We start from the raw sequence: 25571 nt of genomic DNA, 5'->3' as shown, positions 1-25571 counted from the left end.
AGCATTTCAAAGAATAAAATTGAGGATGGAAATGGGGAATATGTCAAAGAGACAACAACCCGACCATAGAGCAAACAACAGCCGAAGGTCACCAATGGGTCTTCAATGCAGCGAGGAACTCCCGCACACGGAGGCGTCCTTCAGCTGGCCGATAAACAAATATGTATACTAGTTCAGTGATAATGGACGTCATACTAAACTCCAAATTATACACAAGAAACTAAAATTAAAAATGATACAAGACTAACAAAGGCCAGAGGCTCCTGACTTGGGACAGGCGCAAAAATGCGGCGGGGTTAAACATGTTTTTGAGATCTCAACCCTCCCCCTATACCTCTAGCCAATGTAGAAAAAACAAACATACAACAGTACGCACAGTAAAACTCAGTTTAAGAGAAGTCCGAGTCCGATTTCAGAATAGGAAACAAAAGAAAATAAACAAAATGACAATAATACATAAATAAGAACAGACTACTAGCAGTTACTGACATGCCAGCTCAAGACCTCAATTAAACTGATTGAAAGATTATGTCTTCAACATATGAATATCAGGCACAATTCCTCCTGTTAGGGGTTTAGTATTATACCGTCATAAAATATATGAGAAGAACATAACCCGTGTCATGCCAACAACTGGTTTTAGAATAAATATGTTTATTTCCGATGCAAAGACCCTGTAAGTGAATCAATATTTAAGCCAAAATATGCAATTTATGTGGAAATCAAACACAGTTTAATTTTGGACGCCGATTTGGACCAACTTGAAAACAGGGCCCAAAAATCCAAAATCTAAATACATGTTTGTTAATAGACAATATAAGCTTCATTTTTAAAGGAGTTCGCTTCATCAAAAACAAGCATTCTGTGAGTATTGCCTGGCAATACATAGTCCCTTACGACTCAACAATTCATTGTACTGGAACAAAATGCTAACTTGATCTGTAACTTGTTATGGTGTAAACTATATAAGAAATATCAAGTCAATATCTTCAAGCATGACGAGGGGAAAAAAATGTGAAAAAATGATTATTTGAGTGAATATTCTGAGTCCAAGGATCATAACTCTGCACAAAATCATTAGACCGGACCAAAATTCGAACTTGATCTGTTACTTGTCATGATAAAAGTATTTACCAATCATCAAATCAATATCATCAAGCATGAAAAAAAAAATGCGGAAAACTGATTATTTGAGTGAATTTTCTAAGTTCAAGGACCATAACTCTGCACAAAATAGTCAGACCAGAACAAAATTCGAACTTGAGCTTTAACTTGTCATGATAGAACAATACACCAAATATCAAATCAATATCTTCAAGCACGAAGAAAAAAATGTGGAGAACTAATTTGCCGGACTGACGGATGGACAGTCAGACGGACAGAGTGTAAACCTAAAGTCCCCTTCGACTTTGTCATTAGGGGACTAAAAAAAAATATATATAGCATTCAGAAAATCAGTTTATACATAACCATGACCCCTAAATTCAATCCGAACTTTCCTAGATGTATGGATCCTTGTAGTAAAATTTCATATTAATCTATACTCTAATACACAAATTAGTGTTCTGAAACATGAAAAATGCTTGTTTTTGGCCCCTTTTTGGCCCTTAATTACTAAACAGCTACAACAAAAAACCCCAAATTAAATCTCAATATTCCTATTGTGGTATGGAGCATTGTGCTTACATTTAATAGAGTTCTATACAGTTATACTCAAGTTATTGTCTGTGAACAAGACAAATGATTGTTTTTGTTAGGCCATTTTTGGCCCCTATTTCCTGCTACTATAATAACCTCCCAAACTAAACACCAACCTTCCTATTGTGGTATGGAACCTTGTGCTAAATTTGAATATAGATCCATACGCTTATACTCAAGTTATTACCTGCAAACCAGAAAAATAGTTGTTTTCTGCCCCTTTTCGACCTCTAATTGTTAAACGATATAGGCCATGACCATCCAAAAATCATTCCAAACTTTCTTTTTGAAGTATGGAACCTTGTTGTAAAATTTCATAGAAATCTATACTCTTATACTGAAGTTATTGTCTGTGAACATACTTATGTTTATAAAATTTTTATAATTTTTATAATTTTTTTATTTTTTTTGTTGTTGTAGTTCAGTGTTTCTGTTATTCCGTTATTTTCCACTTATAGTAGATGTGTTTCCCTCGGTTTTAGTTTGTTACCCGGATTTGTTTTTACTTAATCGAAGTATGACTATTGAACAGCAATACAAACAACTACTGTTGCATTTATTTATGCTAATCAGTACATTTCACACAAAGCTGTGGTTAAAAATTCGTACAAAGTCCGATTTTAGAACGGAACGACTTTTCCTTTCCTGTTGTGGTAGTATGATTCCACGTGAAATTAATACATCCAGTTGTAAATCATTGTCTTTTTTAGAACTTATTCCTTAGATTTTGACTGAAAAATAAACATAACACATCGCAGATAACCTAACCTACAAGATTCTTTTCTAAAATGAATGCAAACCATAAGGTGTTATATTTTGTAAAAACATTTATACAGACTACGTTCTGTTTCACAGATAATACATGTAATACCTGACTTATTTTATTAGGGCAAATCTATTTGACTTAAATGAATAAAGAATTAAAAATAGGTGATGTGGCTAGTAGATAGTTCTTGACCAGTAAAGGAACGTTGATTAAGGTTCAGCCGAAGGAATTGAAAAAATGGCCGCGTTTACACCAAAAATTTACTCAGAGTACATACAAACAGTGTCTTTAGTAAAGTTTTAAGGCATGACAGGAACTGGATAATTAAATTTCAAATCCATTTTATGTTTCAGAAAATTCTAAACTTACCTTGATTTCGTGATTACTTTTTTTCGTTTAAACAGGATTGTCAGAATAAACAAACACCAGAATTGCATTGATACGGTCCACTCATTTACACAGTTTAAATCACCTATTGTTGTGCAGATATTTATTGCCCAATTATTGTCCATGTCAATTTAAACAACTCACTTATAGTATTACATAGGAGAACATCTCAAACAATTTCCCCAACTTTGTTTATTTTGACACCTTCTGTGGGAACGAAAAAAAGGAATCTCAAAATCTACGAAAGTTTTTAATGTTCTGAGGTATCAAATGAATTTAAAATTAGTTATCTAGTTCCTTCCATGCCTTAACACTTTACCTGGTGCAGAGTTTTGTCTGTACTCAGAATACAAATTATTTGTGGCATAAATACAGCCATATTTGCCAAAAGGTTATGATGAACCTTAAACATGTTAAATTACCTGGCTTCAGAAGAGTTGACTTGATGTGTTGGTTTCTAGACGTTTTGTAGAGGTTTCCCAAGACATTTGAGTACAAATACAATGCAAAGATCTAGTACACTATCCTTTTTAACGTTCCCACTGAATACGTGTTTCAACCATGGGATAATTGCAATTTCCCTATACAAGTAAGCTGCATGTACAATGACCATGAAATATAACATGGACATGGCATCAACAAATGATTTAGGCTTTATGTTACGCCTAGACAACATGTTGCTATTCATTGGGCAGAATTTCTCCGCCCAAAGTTTTTGTCAAATCAATTTAATTTGACAGAGTCAACCATCAACTTTAGATACAATTGATATAGGTGTTTTTTTAAAAACGCAAATGTAAATAAAGGCAATAGTAGTATTACGCTGTTCAATGTAACATCATTGAAAGAAAAAGTAATTAACACCAATTTCCGATTTTGTTTCCGGAAAACGTTAAAAACTAATATAAGGGGAGGAGAGAACCTGTTCAAAAAGGGATAACTCCAATTTTACACCTTAACTTGTTTTTCTTTTCCTCCCTCATCTGGAAAATATATTTGATCCATACCAAGGATTTGTATAGTATACAAATCCTTGCACAGGTTTAATACTGTATTAAAATCTAAATCTCCATTTGTCATGATCTAGAAACAAAGATTTTCTAAATTATTGTTTCTCAGGTTTGGAAACTTTGAAATACATTTTCTAAGAATTCTAATCTTGGTCAGAGACATATAATACACTGTATTGTGCACCAATTAATGATGAAATATTTATCTCATCTGCCTATAAACAGTTGAATATGATATAAATGATGCCTCTAGGGTGATAAATATCACTAATGGACCTTTTTGTCTTCATTATAAGGTCCCTTTTGGTCCATTTATACCTCTCATTTTCCTCAAAATTTCAACTTTTTAAGCCAATTTATCAAAATTTTGGGGTAACTTTCACACGTCTATGCAAGAAATGTGATAACTAATGAGTAATTGAAGTATTCAAGCTGAATGAACTATCCATATAAAAGTTTACTGGCTCCATGGAGTAAAACTTAAATTTACGCCCGCGCTCCAGAGAGGGACATAAAATGCTTCCCTTTTAGTTAATTATTTGTTGTTACTGCTTCAAAAATAATTTCATTTACTTATTACTGTATATTTATTAAAGTATTACTTAGGAAAAAGTGTTCTATTATAGCAAAATAGAAATAAGGAGAAAAAGTCATAAAAAACTCCCCAAAACACTGAGTATAGTTTGCTCTGTCTACTTATATTCATGGTAGAGTCCCATTTCAAGACAATTTTCTCTTAAAATGTGTTTTTGAGACTCAATCCACTCAGAATATTTAATTTTTGCAATTTTTCACTGAAATAGCATGACATTTTAACCAATGAGAGTACATACAAGGTCAAAGATGCATGTGCAGCTTCCCATAATAGGTGTAATACCACCATTGTTTTACCCTATTAGTCTTTGTTAAATTTGCACTTTTCAAAAAATTGTGCAGAATTTATCTTTCTTTCAAATAAAGAAATACTTGGCATGAGTAAAGTTTTATCCTGTCCAGTATTACAGACAAAATTTCACATTACATTTTATATCATCTAAGATAATAACCGTCAATGGAAGTAACCAATCAAATGTCCACCCCTTTCTTTCCTGTTTACAAGCTTTAGTAACCATGTAACCTCAAGTTTCCAAAAAATTTATAGAAACATCAAATAAAAAAAGAATGGTGCTTTAAAACACCCTAGATATATCTTTATGACTGAGAATTTTTTTATTGCAATGAAATGTACGATTAATTTCAAAGGAATGTTTTTTTCGACCCTTTTTCGTATGCAACCGGATGTGACATACTATGACTTGGTGGTATTACACCTTAAGTAGTTTACCCACAGGACACACGACTGTATACTTCTGGAACATGCCAAGTATCAGTATATGAATGCAGCTAGATCAGAGAAGTTCAGAAAAGAAATATCAAAATAATCGATTGATATCCAGCAAAGATGAACACTTTTGAAACTAATTGAAGCTACTCAAATTCTGCTGCCGTCGCCGTTTACCGTGGTCCCATCTCTATGTCACCGCACTATAATACGATTGCTACACGTTGGCATTGCGAGGGCTTCGAGTAGTCGTGTGGCCTTCTTAAGACAATCGGGCAGCTTCTTGTTTCCTTCATATTGTCTTCGTGAGGCGTTAAATGCCCGATGGCACCGATGATCACTCGAAGTTAAAAAGAAGATGACACAATTTGACAATATGTCTCCAGGATGGCCTTATGAAGGGCAAAATGAACACACGAATGCAACACGGAAATGAACCTTCGCTAATGTCTTTCAACATATTTTGGCATTCAAAAGATTTTGCCACCGCTCACAAAGTTACTGTTGGAGCCTGAAAACTCAACCAGTGGCCTCACGATTGGCCCGATGTTTTTATAATCAGATCCGAATTTAAACATTCCCTTTATCGTGTGTCCATCTGGTGTCAATTTCGGGACAGTCACTACAAACTGCTCAGAGTCTGAAAAGACCATATTTTGTGCTCGACCAGTAAAATCGAGCACAGATTTTACTCGACTAGTCTCGACATTGTCTCGACAGTATTTAACCATACTTAACTGTACTCAACTTTGGTCTCGACTTTACTTAATAAGTCTGATTAAGTACTTGATGATATTGGTGTAGTCTGAAATGGTCTCGACCAAGGCTCGACCAGTCTCGACCTGTCTCGACCTGTCTCGACTCAGTCTCGACTCAGTCCCGTCATGCCTTGACCAGTCTCGACCTGTCTTGACTAGTCTTGACCTTCAGATTTAGTCTTGACTGCTCTGAATCAGCCCATCTAACTAAATTAAATTTAGATCTAACAACATTCCAGTTTATTTGGTAGTTTGGTTCATTGCTGAGAAATTAAAGAATTTAATTAATAGGTAATAAAAAATTGATAAAATTCAGATAGTCATCTTTAATTATTTCTATAACTTTTTCAAATCAACTTGGATTTTCATAAAACTCTAAAGCTATCTCAAATATACTGTGATCTTACAGAATGCTTCTTGTTTGGCAGGTGTTTTTTTTTAAACTTAATTTTCCTAAATTCCTAAAAAAAAAAATACATAGGTTTCATGGTTATTACAATAGTTATATAATTATCTTTTTAATGAGGTAGCAACAGCCAACAAAATTACTGAAATTATGTAATTAACCTTATATTAGAAATATATCTATTATCATAATTTGGGATATAGTATATATAATATATATCAAAAAGGGATAAAACATTACAGAAATTATTAAAATTGTTCTTCTGATTAGTGGTGAGGTATAAAGCAATACCTCCTGCTTAAGGCAAACTCATTAAAAAGATCACACCTATCAGAGAGTATTCAATTCTAAATAACATTCATTCAAAATTGCAACATCCTGTTAAACTTAAATCGCAAGGCCTTTTGAATTCACTTGATAAGTAATACACAGTTTAAGAAAAGTAGGGCTTTCTTTTTAAATGTAAAACACACATGTTCTGATGTAATTAAACCTTATTAAAGTGCTTCCTGTATGCCATGTCTTTAATTTTGACAAAAATTATTTAAATTTGATTAAAATAAATTTTTACTGTAACTTTGGAACACATTTCCTTTTTTAAAAGGTTATCAAGGATTGCTTTGAAAGTTCTATTATCATGATTATATTAAATTCTTGTTTTAACAAAACGAAGGTGTCATTTTTAAAATTTTATAACTTTTTAAATCAGCTTGGATTTTCATCAAACTTTTCAGCTATCTTAATTATATATTTATCTTACAAAATACCAGGTTGTTTTGTATTTTGGTGTATTGCTGTCAAATTTAAGGACTTAGTTAATAGGTAAAAAAAGGCTAAAATTTTCAGTTTTGACTAAATTCAGATAGAGACCTTTAATTTAAATATTTAAATTTGACAGCAATAAACCAAATAACCAAATAACCTGTATTTTTGTGAGATAAATATATAATGGAGATAGCTGTAGATTTTGATGAACATCCAAGTTACTTTGATTAATTAAACCCTTAAGTTTGACAGCAATATGCCAAACAACATAACAACCTGAGATTCAGTAAGATCAATATACAACTGAGATAGCTGTATAGATTTATGAAAATCCAAGTTAATTTGAAAAAGAAATAAAGAAATTTAAAGGTGACTATCTGAATTCAGTCTGACTGAAAATTCTAGCTTATTTAATTACCTATCAATTAAATCCTTAAATTTGACAGCCATTAACCAAAGTACCAAACAACCTGACATTTTTAAAGATCAATATATAATTGAGATAGCTGTATAGTTTGATGAAAATCCAAGTTGATAAAAAAAAATATAAAAAAAAATTAAAGTGTACTATCTGAATTTAGTTTGAACTGCAAATTCTAACTTTTTTGACCTAGATTAACTTTATCCTTAAATTTGACAGCAGTACACCAAACTTCATAACGACCTGTGATTCAGTGAGATCAATATATAACTTAGATAGCTGTATAGTCTGATGAAAATCCAAGTTGATTTGAAAAAGTTATAAAAAAATTAAAGTGTACTATCGGAATTTAGTCCGAACTGCAAATTCTAGCTTTTTTACCTAGATTAATTTAATCCTTAAATTTGACAGCAATGCACCAAACTACATAACGACCTGGGATTCAGTGAGATCAATATATATAATAATTAAAGATGACTATCTGAATTTAATCAAAGTTTTTTTTACCTATTAATTAAATTCTTTAATTTCACAGCAATGAACCAAACTACCAAATAAACTGGAATTTTGTTAGATCTATATTTTATTTAGTTAGATGGGTTAATTCAGACCAGTCAAGACTAAATGTGAAGGTCGAGACAGGTCGAAAATGGTCAAGACTGGCCGAGACTGAGTCGAGACAAGTCGAGACAGGTCGAGACTGGTCGAGACAGGTCAAGACTGGTCGAGCCTTGGTCGAGACCATTTCAGACTACACCAAGATCATCAAGTACTTAATCAGACTTATTAAGTAAAGTCGAGACCAAAAGTCGAGTACAGTTAAGTACAGTTAAGTACTGTCGAGACAATGTCGAGACTAGTCGAGTAAAATCTGTGCTCGATTTTACTGGTCGAGCACAAAATATGGTATTTTCAGACTCTGAGCAGTTTGTAGTGAGTGTGACGCAGGCATAACTGATGTTATACATAGCCTCATCCCAGTGAAATATCGAGCGTCTGGATGAGCAAGACTACCTTGATATTGGATTTTTACAAAGACCTGAGTAGGAGGATACAGGCAAATATAGAAATTGAATTGGTGTCGTATGTTTTCAAGCATCGTCACCTCTTAAGAAAAAGGGGATTTGAGTTAAGCAAAAAAATCACGAACTTTTTTTATATGTATTTTATATCTTCGCAGTAACACTTTTCATATAAAAATAAACAGAAGTGCTATGATTACCAATGAGACAACTCTCCACCAGATACCAAAATGACGTAGAATTTAGTAACTATAGATCACATACGGCCTTCAACAATAAACAGAACCTATAACACATAAGAATTTATTACAGGACTAGCAAACGAACACTTTGTATTCAATTGCTAAATCTATTATACATTTTCAAAGATTTATCTGGTCTTCTCGTGCACACAGACGCTGGTATGGTACAAAGTGTAGAAATATTAAAGCGTACTGTTAAGGTCAAGGAACAGTAAATGTGCTATGTCACAGATTTTGGTAAAGTTTTGCATACAAAAACAAACAAAATCGAAACAAATAATGCATTTATCTCTTTTATTTTCTGAAATATATATTACTGATTTAATTCTTTTAAAATTGGTGAACATTTGTTTAGAAAGCAACTAAAATTGGCGGAAAACATTCTTAAATTTGTCTTAAAATCATAAAATTTCCAATTTTAATAGATAGATTTTTCTTTAAAAACTATATGTTGTTGATAATTGTTTTACAGTTAGGGTTTTATGCTGGGAGAGAGCTGTCTACATATTCCATCATATTAATATTCTATTAAAATACTTAAAACCTTTACTAAATTTTTCCATAGATGTAAAGATTTGGTTTTGAAGTTGTACCTGTAGAAAACTTATTTCAAAACGGGATAGCACATCCTCATTTTTACGGAGATGTTGTTTACCGAGCCCGGAAATTTGGAAACGTCCCGGGTAAACTTATCGATAAACTTATTCTAAAAGGTTACCAATTCAACACTGTTATACGAACTTTGAATATTGTTTTTATTGGTATTAACATTGATTTTGTTATCAGTAAATTAAAATCCAACGAAATATTATTATTGAATACAAACGCACATTCCTGGCTCTACAATCTGTCGATACCTGTATCTTGGCATTGCACAAGGTCATGTTTTTCTCTGACTGTTATGACGTCTTTACACGAAATCCAATGGATGTCGGATGTGTACTGATTAATATTTTAGTCTTAGATGCATGATTATTTTCTTTAATAGTTATTGGCTTTGAACTAGCTGTCAGTAACTGTGAGTACTCTCAGATCTGTACTTAGTGTCTTTTTGTTGAGTGGATGTATAAGTACCCGTCCACGTCCACTCTGTGTTTTTGTTAGATGTATTTCTATTTGTATCCATCTGATGAGTTAAGCCTTTTTCAACTGATTTTTATAGTTTGTTGTTATGTTGTACTGTTACACCACTGTCCAAGGTTAGAGGGAGGGGTTGGCGCCAACAAACTAGTTTAACCCCGCCACATTCTTTATGTGCCTGTACTAAGTCAGGAGCCTGTAATTGAGTGGTTGTCGTTTCTAGCTGTTTCTCATATTTGTTTTTTGTTTATTGTTTTGCATATTTTGTTTTTATGTTGTGCCGTTACGCCACTGTCCCAGGTGAGGGGGGAGGGCTTGGCAGCAATAAACTGGTTTAACACCGCCACATTCTCTATGTGCCTGTCCCAAGTCAGGAGCTTCTAATTTAGTGGTTGTCGTTTGTTGCTTTGTAACATATTTGTTTTTCGTTCATTGTTTTGTACATAAATTAGGCCATTAGTTTTCTCGTTGAATTGTTTTACATTTGCTCATTGTTGAAGGCAGTACGGTGACCTATAGTTGTTAATTTCTGTATCATTTGGTCTATTGTGGAGAGTTGTCTCATTGGCAATCATACCACATCTTCTTGTTTTTATTTCATGTACATTTAATTGCAGGCAGGACCCAAACCATACAATCAAAACATATAGACATTTAATAACATAATTCCCTAAATATTTTAGGACAGACCATTTTCATAAGTAAATAACCAAACATATTTTTTTCCTCATTTGAGAGATCTGAAAAATTATGACAAGTACTGTTTATCTCCTTGAAAAAATCTCCTTATCATCATTGTATGCTGGACAACTAGTAATAAAATGTTGTTCATCTTCAACTAAATCAAGGGTATATTTCTTATAAAGCCTTCGATCTCTTTCTATATATAAAGTTTTATACCTGTCTCTTTCTATTTTGAGATCATGGACACTGATTCTAATTTTACATATGGCACTTCTCAATCAAAAATTGTTTAAAGATAGATAAATGTATTTAGAAAAACAAAATTTTAGTTTAAAATAAGTATCTAATTTACTACTTTTTGTAACTGTTCTTTTTGTGTTCCAAAATTTTACAAAACTATTACAAAGTTTTAGCTTAACGGACTTGACAAAAAAGTTAAGCTTTACCTCTTAATTTTGAATATTCAGCTTTTTAAAAATATAATGTATGGATGAATACCAGCATTTAATATTATTAGTAAACATGTTTTGTAACACATATAGGTATCATACAACCATCTTTCATATTTTTTTATTCTAAACCAATAATGCATAGATAATACAACTGAAAAATATAAAGGGAATCTACCAAGTTCTCCTAGCACAGCTAAGTTAGAGGACTTTTTGTTTACACCTAAAATATATCTTGAATTGGATTTATCTAAAAAATCATCAATAGCAATGTGCTGTAATAAATATTCATTTCTTTCTGGCATGCTGCAGGTCTAGTTTTGAACATACCCGTAATTTCACTGCCATACATTCAAATAGGTTTTATTGAATGGTCATATATATGTAAAAGAGTAGAAATACTTGGATTGAAAGATGATAAAAGAGGAGCGAAAGATACCAGAGGGACATTCAAACTCATAAATCGAAAATAAACTTATGTTCTCCTTCGCTTTGCTCATCCGAACATAAAACTTTTCTGAATACTACAAAATAAGACAACTGAAGACTGGTATAAATTGAAAGATGCACCAAAGCAGTTTTTGATAAACATGAGAGGTATTACAACAATATGTATATTCACTAGTAATATATTAAAGTCCAAATTGTCGGCGCAATCCTAGAATCACAATCTACAAATACAAATAATATGAATTAGAACAAGAAAAACTTCCATACAAACACATTATAATAAATAATATATAACTGTCGAACTCGCTTTGGTGTTTTCTCGATAATTAGAAAAAGGTACCAGAAGAATTATATAAAGGTCTTGAACCGAATTACATCTTATTACGCAAAGAAAAGTAAATACAAAAGTTTTATTAAATAAGAAATATTATTATGTTCTCCTTCGCTTTGCTCATCCGAACATAAACCTTTTCTGAATACTTCAAAATAAGACAACTGCAGACTGATGTACCAAAGCAGTTCGACAAAACAAACGAAAAAGTATAAATGTGTAGTGTGACTATTATCATTTCATTAATAACTATAAATTCAAACTGACAATCTATTTATAAGGTCTTCTTTTATGTAACCGTCTTTAGCTAAATCTGTTTTCCAACGACCGTGTGATTTTAATAGTCTTTCAGGGATGCGATTATGTGCAGCTTCTGAGACCCCGCCGCTTCTTAAACTGTGAAGACCAAATTGTTCTTTTTTACAACCTACTTCTGACAATGCGCTCTCGGGCTCGTGTGTATGACAATGGTTTGTTAACTTTACACAAAATATGAATATTCATTGACTTTAAAAAAGAAATAGCTCTAAAGATAAACTCATCTGAAGAAAGTGAAATATTTGCTGCTTTCAAATATCTTTTTTAACATTGCAACTGGACATAAATCAGAGTTAGTTTTTGCTATCACAACTACATGGCCTTGTCTGTAAACGTCGGTTTTGCTAGAAACTATGGTGATTTCGACATGTGAATCATAAAATCGTAAATTCGAAGCTTTCAAATGAGAAAGTTCACTGTATCTTAAAAATCCCGCATAACTCAAAAGGACTAAACAGCAAATTCTTAAATCTGCTAAATTAGTAGATGAACCAATCTTGTCTATGACTCCCCTTATTATATCGTAAGTGATAGGTTCTTTCTTGTTAATTGGTTTTGATAAAAGTCTGACTCCACCTTCTAGAACTATTGACAAAAATTCATTTGAAAACACATTACTATACAGGTTTAAATCATTTTCCCATTTTATTCCGTAAAAAGTGCCATTTAAAGCAGAAGCTGAAACTTCGGATTGTATCAAGAATGATAAATAAACTGCAACTGTTGTCACTGAAGCTGGCAGTGGACATAAATCGTAATTTGCACACCAAACACTAAATCTTTTAAAAGCATAAGCGTACTTTTTCACCGTGTTTTTGCTTTTGCTTGCTTCTGCTATATTTGGGAATTTACTAGCAAAGCCACGTAATGACGGGTTTTGAATTGCTTGCAAATCTTTCCAATACGAAAATTGAAACCTCTGAAAATGTATTAAAAACGTTTTCAACAAAACTAAAAGACAAACTTCAAATGAACAAATTGATTATCAAATATAAGCAAAAATAAATGTATTTAAAATACAAGAAATTGAAAAGAAAATCCCTATAATTATCAATGCATCTTGCAAACTACACGTGTCCATAAAATTAAACCCAATCACAGGGAAAATACTTATAAATATAGACCCTTCCCGGGATGCAAATAATTGTTAATCTCAAAACGAGAAATCAAATCCCTTCACGGGCACAATATTAACTAAATACATAATGTCTCCTTTCAATATCCCTTCACGGGAAAACTCATAACAGGTAAGATATGAATAAGATTTTAACTCCTTCACGAAAAATCCTTCCTTTTAATATCCCTTCGCGGGAAAACCCATAACGGGAAAAATATATGATTATAATTTTTATTCCTTCACGGAAAATCCCATCACAGGATACAAAACTAACAATACCCAAAACGGGTGCAACTACTGGTCACTATTACAACGGTTATAACTGAAACATGTTAGCTAGTAAAATCTTAAGTATAATACTAGAACATTATAAGACAAACGATCAGCGACGAAAATACTATTAGGATCTGATCCTTTTTGAAAAAATCCTCTAGGCTGCTTGTATTCTATGAATCTTTTAACAAATGAATGGAAATATTTTTCTTTTAAAGACCATATGATTGGCCAAAAAACTGACGATGTCCATTTCGGCGTAACCAATACACCTTTACCTTGACACTTTGACAAATGTAACACTGACCTACTTATCAATTTAATAGGCGGAACAATCCAGCAATTATACAAAGACCAGTCGTGTGCGAAAGGGTCTACGCCTCCCGTTCCGGGGCATCAGTGGGGTGAGAAAAACATAGGTACTTTATTAATATTTGAATCTGCGAATACATCACAAGTAAAAGGGTCCCACAAACTGTTAAAATATTTAAAATGAATATCTGAAATATGCCAATCGTCAAAATCAAAAATTTTAGAATAGAAGTCGGCTATTTGGTTTTCTTCTCTTGGGACCCATTCGACTTCTATTGAAATACTGTTTTGCACACATAAATTAAATATTTCGATTGCTAAAAATTGTAATTCAGCTTTCATGCTCCCAGCTGTAATAATCTTGACGACGTTTTGATTGTCTGTATAAATTTTTACCAAGCGACTATGAAAATTTTTCTTTAAAGAATTTAAAGTTATCAAAACAGCTTTTAATTCTCTGTAAGTAGAACTCTTTTGTTTTTCTTCATTAGTCTACATTTTATGAACGACTTTCTTAAAAGTCTCGACTGTATAACCTGCCGCTGCAAAACTGCTGGCATCAGTGTAAACTATTTTATCTGGCAAAAAGGTAATCGAAAAAAGTTTTTTAGATGGTAATAAGTCACAAAATTAATTTCAGAAATAGTATTCGACGTTAGCACAATATTTTCATCCCAATACCGGCTAGTGGATATTAGCATTAGCATATTCCTGCTCATTATCCTGCAAATATTTCCTAAACTAGGCATAAATGAAATAATTTTACCAGTAATTTTGGCTAGTTGTCTGGCTGTAGGTAAAACAAAATGCAAAGAATTGATGTCATTTTTAAAGCGCAGAATTTTTTCCGAGGGTATCTCCAAAGTATGAGCCCAACCATATAAGCTTCTTTGTGTGTTTCCAAATACTTTTGTCTTCATTTACAAAGAAACCGGAAGATTTCAGATCTTGCTTCATCTTATTAGCCAAATCATTACAAGAATCGAAATCATGTTCTATACCCCAAACGTCGTCCAAATACAAAACTACTCTAGAGCCGTGTGAACGCCATTGCTTTACCAGAGAACCCAAATTTTTGAAAAAACATGAGCAGCTATAGAAAGTCAAAAGGGTAAAGCGGAAAAAACGAAATATCTGATAACACCTTGAAATTTCCATGAAAAACCTAAATAAGTTCTTTGGTCCTCGTGTATACTTATATGATGATACCCTGATGTCAGATCAAATTTTATCATGAATCCGTCTTTAACTACATAGTTCATAGCATCAGGAACTCCTTCAAATTTAATTTTTTTCTTTTCAATGAATTGATTGACGTGGCGTAGGTCAAGGATTAACCTTTCTTTTCCTTTTACATTGACTGACATCGTTAATGGGTTAACCACGTGAAAAATACAATGTTTACATTCTACTGTGGCACCGCAGTCCAGTAGTTTCTTGATCGCTGTCTCGACAAAACAAGCATGCTTAATAGTTTTTTTTTTTTTTTTAAATGAGCTGAAGATGGATTTTCAAAGAAAAGAATTAAATAACTGCTTGAAATAACATTTAAAACGAAGTTATTTGCTTGTAAAGTATCTTTCCTTCCAAAATGTAAAATTATAATTTAGACTTCCAACCCAAAAAGTGCTTGATGAACTGCTTAAATTTTCATATTCGTAATCCCGTTCTAGTAAATTAGGTATATACTTAACTGTTTCAATACTGCTTCCCGGATTGGAGTCTTGAGGCTTTCTTTGGGCACTGGTAGGCAAAGTGTCCTTCTGTGTTGCAATAGAAGCACTTGTCGCTCTTCCTTCAACCGTAGTATTCGGACTGGGAGTATACGAGTATCTGGGAGTTTTTAGTGATGTTTTGTATAATTTTTCCTTTCCTTGAACTAACAAAAAGTCCACTAGATATAAATTTTAAATCTAAGTACTTATAACTGTTAACACATTCTATAGTATCTTTATCGAAATAGAAATATTCTTTTAAAAGTTTACCAGGTTTGTTAAATATAATAACTTTGGTTTTTGATAGATTGACCTCTAAACACCATTTAGTACAAAATTTTGATAAACCATCTGGTCGTTTTTGAAGACCTTCCTTGGAACTAGAAAAAATAACAATATCTGCATACACGAGGCAGTCAATTTTGCGGCCATTAATATCAACAGCATCTGGACTTTCTTTGATGCATTTGGTAAATCATTTATAAAAATGTTGAAAAGGTAAGGACTCAAAATATCCCCTTGCTTTACCATAATTTGAGAATGAAAATTTTGAGTAAGCACATTGTCTATTTTAACACATAACTCACTTTTATTGAACATATCTGTCAGGACTGCATAAAAATTACCACTTATATCATGTTTTTATAACTTTTATTTTAACCAGAATGAATGACTTTGTCAAATGCTTTTTTGAAATCGACAAAGCAAGCAAAAAGTTTCCCACCTTTCATACTGGTGTACTTATCCATTATAGTTTTTATAACAAACATACGATCCGATGTCCTCCTTTTACTGGAAAAATCAATCTTACATGGATTTATGATATTATTTGTTTCTAAATATTTATCAAGCCTTTTGTTTAGTACTGAGTTGAACAGTTTTCCAATACACATATTAATTGCAATAACTCTATAGTTATTATTTCGACGTTTTGTGGGTTTTTTTTAACTAGTACACCACTTTGAATAATGTATACCGTTAAAACGAAGTCGGTGACCCTATGAATATTTTACATGATTAAAACGGAAATGTTTGTTCTAACAACATAGAGTTTTAAAAAAAAAAAATCATGTACAAATACGAAATATGATGATTTTATGTGCCTTCTATACAAATGTTTACCTTTTTTGAAAGACTTCAATCAGTAATATTTCAGAAAATACAAGGGATAAATGCATTATTTATTTCGATTTTCAGTTACAGTTCAACGAGCTAAAGTTGTATGCAAAATTTTAAGAAAATCTGTGACATAGCCCATTTACTGTAACTTGACCTTAAGTATTGAAACATACACTCTCAGTAAGCGTTTACCATTTAGCAATACATGTAATAAATGTGACAAGACAGAAAATGGAGTGGCATTTTACACTAACCTGTTTCGTGTTCCCTTTGACCACTCTGTCTACCACTATAGAGTTCGAGGATTGGTGATATTGATGTTTAAGGATTGGCGACGCTGACCGAAGTTGAAATATATTTTGCAGCTGGATTAAACTTTTCGTTTAATGAATATTACCACTTGTAATTTTTTTAGCCACATTCAAAACGCCTAAACATTTGTCAAAAACTTGTGCCCATATATGTACTTGTGGTCAGTGGACAGATCAGTTGACGTGATTATTCCCACTCAGACATCGGACTCTATTACGCTAAAATGTACTGCATATTTGATTGATAAAATAACTTGTTTACCTGTTCCGATCATATTTGTATGAATTAAATCTGACATCCATCAGAGTATTAGAATATAGTGAACCTGCATAATTTATAACCTATGGATACTACTTTCTATTTTTATATGTGAAATAAGAGTAAAATATTCCACACATGTAAACAATTTACGCATTGTGGTTTAAAGTTGTATAGTTTATATAGAGAGAAATGATAAACTTTATCAGACAAGTCTTTTTCAACAAGCAAAACACAAGGGACATTAAACTTGAAAACATATATCTAATGGCACCAATGACAGATGAACAACAACAACTTGAGAGAATGACTGATGAACAACAAAAGTTTGAGATTATCACAGAAACAAAAGGATCATCCTATTCTGTAAGTAATGAGAGAAATAACTATCATTGTCCAGTTTATATGGAAACACTAGATTTGACTGTCAGAAATAATTTAGCAGAAGAAACCCATTCTGAAAAACAGAAAAGTGAAACTTCAAAAACTACGAATTGTTGTTTGAAATGGAAATATCATACTTTTATCATTTTAGTGCTGATATCTACTGCTTTAATAGTCACTTTGATTTGTTTTTTTAATGAATCGGCGAGAAGATTATTAACGACTGTCAAAGTCACCGACGAATCCGATTTTGTAGATTTTAAATTAGACACTACATACCATGGATCTACCAATTTATCCTGGATATCACTGAAGAATCAACTTATAGATTATTCAAATGATCATCACGAACTCACCGTTAAAAAAAATGGAATTTATGTTATTATGTTATCATTAATTCTACATACAGATATAGATTTTCCTAGAAACAATTTACAACAATCATTAGTGTGTATACATTATAATCGCCAAATGGAAGAACCAAGGGAGAAATGTATACAGACAATTCTAACCTCAGGTAACAAAATCCCAGTACAGGTGCAGGATGTTTGCAGACTTGCTGTTTTAGATAAAGTTTGGGTGTCTATTACGAGTGCAGCGAATTCCAATAGGTTGTATCGCAGTAGAAGTTTGAACAGATTAACAGTTTTAAAACTAAAATGATACAATTTGTACATAATAGTTGATTAAATCTTTGAAATTGCAAGTAATCTATATTTGTTCATGCTCATCTTTTTTTTTTATTATTTATCTATTTCAACGAAAGAGTACGAAACAGCTTCATTAAAAATGTTATAATTTGATGTCAATAAGTAGACTCTCGAAAGTTTAACTTTGTTGTCTTTGAAAATCGGGTCTTAGGTAACAACGTTAAATTTCTATATCATCTCCACTACCACAATTAAGTCATAATTGGCCGTTAAGCAAGCAACAATCAATCGATAAGTCCTAATCAAAGGATCAACTTAACCCTTTGACTAACAGATGTATTATCTTTTAGAAAAACCTTAATTGGATTTAAGAATTCATAGTAATGTAGTAACTGAGCGAGATAAATTCTATAAACATACTTGTGCTAATCAGTATATTTCATTTTACACAAAGCTGAGGTAAAAAATTCGTACAAAGTCCGATTTTAGAACGGAACGATTTTTCCTTTCCTGTTGTAGTATGATTCCACGTGAAATTAATACATCCAGTTGTAAATCATTGTCTTTTTTAGAACTTAGTCCTTAGATTTCGACTGAAAAATAAATATAACACATCGCAGATACCTAACATATAAAATTGTCTTGAAATGATTGCAAAACATAAGGTGTTATATTTTGTTCTTCAAATGTAACATTGTATTAGGAAAGTCCATTATAGTTTGACGTTTTACGATGCATTTGACATAATTGCGTGAACATTACAAAAACAGCACAAATTTGAATAAAAACAAAAGAAACCACAATCCGAGACCAGGTGCTTTGGAGGGATTAGCATTTCCTTTCCACTATGAAACGCCTGTCGTGAAGTTCTCCACACCTCAAAGCCATAAAGAGACCAGAACACCAAAATGACGAAGTACCAGCAAGTAGTTGGCACACAGATTTCATATGAATCCATCAGCTCTTGGTGGCTGTATACGTTGAAGTGTTCACTACATTATCATTACTATAGTTCCCCCTTCTCTGAATCAATATCATATTTATGATGGAACTATCATAGTAGATGGTTTTCCTACTTTCATGAGATAAATATTTTTTTCGGTGGCAAGCAAATTTTTCTTCTGTTGACATAATAAACTATTTGTTCTTATTGTCGTTTCATTTCGATACTAAGGTTTATGATTTGAATGAACTGTTTTATAACCAATTTATTGCCTTCCATGACAAAAGTGTGTCTTATGTTAATATCCATTTACCGTCCATTTTCTGCAAGATGTGTGCTTAATGTCATAAAACCAATTTCGTAGTTTTATCGTCAATATTGATGTACAGTATGCAAACGATCAATCGTTTTTGAAAAGACTTTATTTAGAATATTTTTATTCTGGTAAGTCCCAATATCCAAAACTAACACGTACTATGATATCTGGATTTTTTTTTAATTATAATTTGTTGGTCCACTGAATTAATCTTTCAGTCAGTTGTCAGTTACTCCAATTACTCATTTGACCTGCTCAATACATAATTGTTGTACCGTTTGTCTTATTTTGTTTTATCTGTGTAAGTAAGATCTTTATTGTGTTGATATTCTGTGACGGCTTTTAATGTACGTTTTATAAGTGTGTTTGTTTCCGTTGCAATTTTGTTTTAGGGGAGGGTTGATATCTTTCAAAATAGTTTAACCCCGCAACATTTTGTCCATATCCACGATCTATACTAAATAGTTGATGTTGTTTTTCTTATGGGTGTTTATGCATAATTGATAAAAGATTGTCTTTTACGGTTATTGTTTTGACCGGATTGTAGTTTTACTTTGTTTTACCTTTCTTTTTATACATAGGTATTATTGAAAATAATAAAAAAAACCAAACTGTCCTTGGTTAGCGGATGTTGAGCGTTTACAGACATGGCAAAACCCGTCACTTTCTTTTGTGCCTAATCAGAGTACAGAACATAAACTCCAGTGGTTGTCGTTGGTTGCTGCCTGCAATATTTACTTTCTCTGTATATATTCTCTGTAAACCATGTTTTTTTAAAAATAGAATATATTTTTGATGAAAAGAAGTCTGTCGTCATTCACATATGCATCATCAAAAAACGTTTGTAAATTTACTATCTAATCTATTTTTTTGCAATGGCAATTCAAAATATTACAATTATCGATCATGTTTTGATTCCCATACTGCTTGTTAAGCATGTGAATGATTCACCCGAGAAACTCTCGAATCACTGTGTTTTCAGGATGTATAATTAATCAGTAGATAATGTTACTTATTGACGTTATAGAAAAAAAAAACAGTAGCTCCATTGAGAAATTAGAATATCTACGTTTTAATGGATAATCAATTACAAAGTATGTAATTTTTACGACTGGCAGACATACATCATTTATGTTCAATTCTTGATGCAACTTCTCGACTCAATATAAAAGCTACTTGCACACCTGTTACCGTTCATAGCAAATACAGAAAAAAGTCTTTGAATTGATATACACAATGAATTTAACATTGATTGAACAAAACATGGAATGTAGATCACAGTGTATCGTTCATAATTTAAACTCTGGTAAAAAATGGCTTATTAAATTCTGAAAATACTATGGGTGCCATATGTGGTGGAGCAGGATCTGCTTTCCCTTCCAGAGCACCTGAGATCACCCTAGTTTTTGGTGGGGTTCTCAGTTGTCAGTTTTCTATGTTGTGTTTTGTGTACTGTTATTGTCTGTTTGTGTTTTTCTTTATTAGCCATGGTGTTGTAAGTTCATTTTCGACTTATGAGTTTTTATGTTCCTTTGGTATCTTTCTGGTATCTCTTTTTCTGATGGAAAATTGAGTACAAAAGTATTGCTTGGTCCATAGAATAATCCAGTTGTTATCCTAAAAAATAAAAATGCCAATTCCAATTTCCGAGAGAGGAAGATGAGACACTAAATCATAAGAAGATACTTAACTTCTATTGAAGTCATAGTAACAGCTGTTACAGTACTTTATATATCTTTTCTTTGTCAGCTAAACACACGACTAAGAATGATAGTGGTCCTCATTGGAGTTTTGTTGTGCTTCAATTGAATGATTATATTTCTGGATGTTAACGTTTTAGTGATCGACATAATGTTTATGAAAAAAGTGGAGTCAACTTCTTAAGTTTGACATTACTTTAACATATCGATCTACATGACTTCAGACATAAGTTTGCTTAAACTTCAAAAGTCGAGAAAACGGAAAACTCGAGAATCCAACTTTGTTAAATGTAAAACAATTTCCAACGTATACAACTATTTTGATTTAGGGAGGGATAAATCGTACGTTACAAAAACACACTCTGATTCATACAAACAAATTTCTGAAAACGACATCATAATGATACTGGATTTCTTGATTAACAACATATTTGTTACGCTTGAAGGACTTGTTTTTCAACATGCAACCGGCATTATCTCGGAATCCTACTGTGCTCCTTTTTTGGCCGACTTGTCCCTTTGTTCATACGAGACAGGAAAAATAAAAATAAGTTAGCATTATCCTTTAACTTCACGTTCCGCTATGTAGATGATATCCTCTCACTAAATTAATTCAAAGTATGGTGATTATCTTGAACACATTTATCCCATCAAAATTGAAATAAATAATAATACAGATACAGTTAAGTCTGCATCATAAATTGACTTACATATAGCAATTGACAATGAAAGTGGACTGAAAACAAAACTGCACGACAAAAGAAATAATTTCAGCTTCCCAAATTGTGAACTTTCCATTTTTATGTAATAACATTCCACCAGCGCCTACATATGGAGTAAATAACTCCGGTTTGGTACGAAATTCAAAAGCTTGAATTTCCTATCATGATTTCCTTGATTTAGGAAGCTATTTAACCAAGGGTTCCAAGTGGTGAAGTTGAAGTCATCGCTTCAAAAATTTTTACTTACGTCATTACGAATTTGTTGACCGTTATGGAATATCTGTTTCACAAATGACGATTAATATGTCCCAATTGTCCTTACCACAATCCCGTCCTCTTTTACTCAAAAGTGAAATTACCGAATTAGTACTTACACGAGCAACAAGACAGGTGCCACATATGGAGCAGGAACTACCTACCCATCCTGATCTACCCGAGTATTTTTGGGGTTTCGTGTTGTTCCGTCTTTAGTTTTCTATGTTGTGTTTTGCAGACTGTTTTTTCGTATTATGCCATGTCGTTGTCAGTTTGTCATCGACTTATGAATTTGAATATCCCTTTTCCTAAAAAGTTCATCGGAAGATACCAAGCCCTTATGATAAATATTCCGTATCAACTTCACAAATAATACATGATGGTCTTGATGTATAGATTCTAGGTACTGACGTTGTTATCATCTTAATTACGTGTTATAGTGTTGTATATTTGTTTTTGTAAATTATCAACGTTACTGTCTGGTCCATTTTTGACTTGATCGGGTAATCGAGTTTTTCTACTTAGATGGGAATCTAAGATACCAATTCCTTGTCTTATGCCAGGGAAAAAAACATAATTTGTGAATAACAACATTAATTTCAACATTAAAATCACCTAATATGATATCATGCTGGACTTTTTGATCGACAACATATTTATTGAGTATGGTTGATTGATATTTAAACATACAGTTGGTATTCCAATGGGTACTAATTGTGCATCCTCTCTGGTCTTTTTGTTTTTGTTCTCACATGAAGCAGAATTCACGTAGAACCCTCTCAAAGACAAAAAGATAAAAACATCTTGCAAGGTTCTTTCATTTCACTTTCAGATACTAATATATTGAAGATGTCCCTGGAACCTGAGATTAAGGATACAACCGACACTAGAAGGTCTGCTTCGTATCTTGATTTCGTCCTCGAATTTGGCTAAGATTGACGGCTTCAATCTAGAAATTATGACTTACGTGATAATTTCTACTTTTTAAATGTCAACGTTCCATTTCTCTGCCACATGGCATGAGGTTTACATATCCCAACTAATACGTTTCGCTCGTGCATGTTCATACTATACAAACATCATTAACAGTGGCGGGCTCCTTACACAAAAACTGCTTAAACACAGTTATGAAGAAAAACGACCGAAATCGACACTTCGTAAGTTTTACGGTCACCATTACAAATCGGTTGACCTATACGATATGTCTGTGTCTCCACCTACTAGCGACATATTTTCGCGGGCGGTCTAAGATCTGTAATGTTACCAATTGTGAAATTCTTACCAAGTGTTAATTCGTATGGCAAGTGATGCATGCATAACAGAAGACAGTAACCATCTCGACCCACCCAGTATCGCTTCTTTTGAAGTCTACGCGATTCCCTGAGTTTTTGTTGTTACCTTGATTTGTCTCTTTTTTATCTATTTTTGAGATTTTAACATCAGTAAACTACCGTTGTCTTAATTTATAGAACACTATAATATGAACTTAAATCCTCTGAAATATCTCCCTAATAAAACAAAGACTTTAATTATTTTGATAGCATAAACAAATATTTTTTAGGCAAAATGATATTATTTAAAAAGATGATTAAAGTGGTAAATCAATTTCATGCAAATATACTGAATTTCTTTGTTAAAAGTTTTGAAAATTAACATTAATTTATAGCGACAATACAGGCATTTCAACAACATTTTCATAACTTCAAAAAGGCATTTAAAATGGTAAAAATAAAAACCGTCTGCATCAAATATATCAAAGGGCCGTTCACATTGTAAACTCCTGTTCTCTTCTTTAAAGGTGATTTTGAATATAACAAAGGCATCCAGTTTTCTGGGTTAATTTACATCTTTTTCTGATAATTACCATAAACATAGAGAACAATAACATTATTAGTAAAAAAAAACTGGTTAGATCTGACAAACATCAATTTTGAAAATCAAAATGTTTAAAATTGGAAAAATCGCAAAATTTCAATTTAATTTTTTTTTGTCGATTCAGTTTGCCTCAACACACGCTTACAAAACTTTAACGTGGTACAATATCAAAGATGAAGACTGCCTTTTTTGTGACTCACATTATAAAAATGTATACCAAACCAACGAACATCGGTAAAAAGTTTCAATTGGAATTCCTCGCAAAAGAATAATAAAAAAATGGCAGTTGCAATTATTTACCCCAGTGCTACCTAAAACAATATTTTGATAACATTATAGAAAGTTTAAGGCCTTCAAAATGTCACATTTAACTAAATTATATTAACTATACAACAACACATATTTTGTTAGGGCAAGCGTTTGTGTAAATATGCCTTTGTCTGCTTAGCGATATATAATATATATGATAGGTAAGTCTTGCATCTAATTGCACTTTTTCAAGGAATCTCTCTATTTTTTTCTTCTTCTGCCATCCAAAGTTTTGGAAACTCAGGATGATTTTGTTCTACACATTTTGTTCCTGGATTGTCTATACTTGGGCTCCATGTTCCATTTACACATGTTGCGCCACTGGGACCTTTTCTGATAAAACCTGGATCACAGATAAATAAAAGTCTCGTTCCATGCCTTATGGTTGTTATGTACTTTTGAAATTGAAACTTTCCGTTGTTGACTCTTTTATAAATTTTTCCATTTTTCAGTGGTGCCGCAACCGCTGGATTTGGACAATAAACTGAAATATATGAAGAAAAGTATAAAATCACGCTATTTTTGAGTGTCGTCTTTCAGGGGAAAAATGACATTGTTTTGTCCTTGAGAGAGTTTGGCGATGATGACAGATGTATAGTACGTCTGTCATATTCATTCACTTTTTCTATTCTTGGGTCTATTTATGTTGTATAGATACTTATTATCAAAAGATTTAATTTGATGTTTAGATTTCTGTTGGTTTTTTGTTTTTGTTTTAATATTCTTCCAATAATCATGTAGTAAATTCTCAAAACAAATATGAAAATGGACAGCAATTTTGTAAAGCATAAAATATCATTTAAATGTTACTGAACGAATGTAAGATTTAAATGATAAGCATAAATTGCCTAAACGATTTCATTTTAAACAGTATTTTTTTTCTTGGCATATATTTTGGACAGCAAACTCTTTTGAAAAAAACAAAATTGTGTAAGATGATCTAAATTATGAAACTTATGACACCTGACGAACAATAATGAAATTTTTAGTGGTAGTTGGCATGAAGATTCCCATTAAGGTATGATAATTCAAATGGACCTAATCCTATCTTTTCTATAACGTTGTAGTATTAAGGATTTTCTACCCAGGAATATATAACTTTAGCTGATTTGGCAAAACCTTTCGGAATTTTTAGTTCTCAATGCTGCAACTTCGTACTTTATTTGGCTTTTTTTAACTTTTTTGATTCGAGCGTCACTGATG

At 32.3% G+C, this 25571-nt stretch overlaps 2 protein-coding genes across 7 annotated transcripts in view; one reads left to right on the top strand and one right to left on the bottom strand.

The window, feature by feature from the left end:
* The window catches only part of LOC127728572 (uncharacterized), an 879051-nt gene that overhangs the window by 404934 nt on the left and 448546 nt on the right, over positions 1-25571 (top strand). The window lies entirely within an intron of this gene.
* Positions 23694-25571, bottom strand: part of LOC127728581 (protein lev-9-like) — a 46608-nt gene continuing 44730 nt past the window's right edge. Inside the window, exon 13 of the mRNA XM_052236098.1 lies at positions 23694-24852. Within this exon, the coding sequence (XP_052092058.1) occupies positions 24557-24852 (296 nt within the window). The 3' untranslated portion in view covers positions 23694-24556. The remainder of the gene's footprint in view (positions 24853-25571) is intronic.

Source organism: Mytilus californianus, unplaced genomic scaffold, assembly GCF_021869535.1.
Source record: "Mytilus californianus isolate M0D057914Y unplaced genomic scaffold, xbMytCali1.0.p SCAF_2, whole genome shotgun sequence".
Taxonomy (NCBI): domain Eukaryota; kingdom Metazoa; phylum Mollusca; class Bivalvia; order Mytilida; family Mytilidae; genus Mytilus; species Mytilus californianus.
Note: the sequence above shows the minus strand (reverse complement) of the source record. Positions and strands in the feature narration are given on the sequence as shown.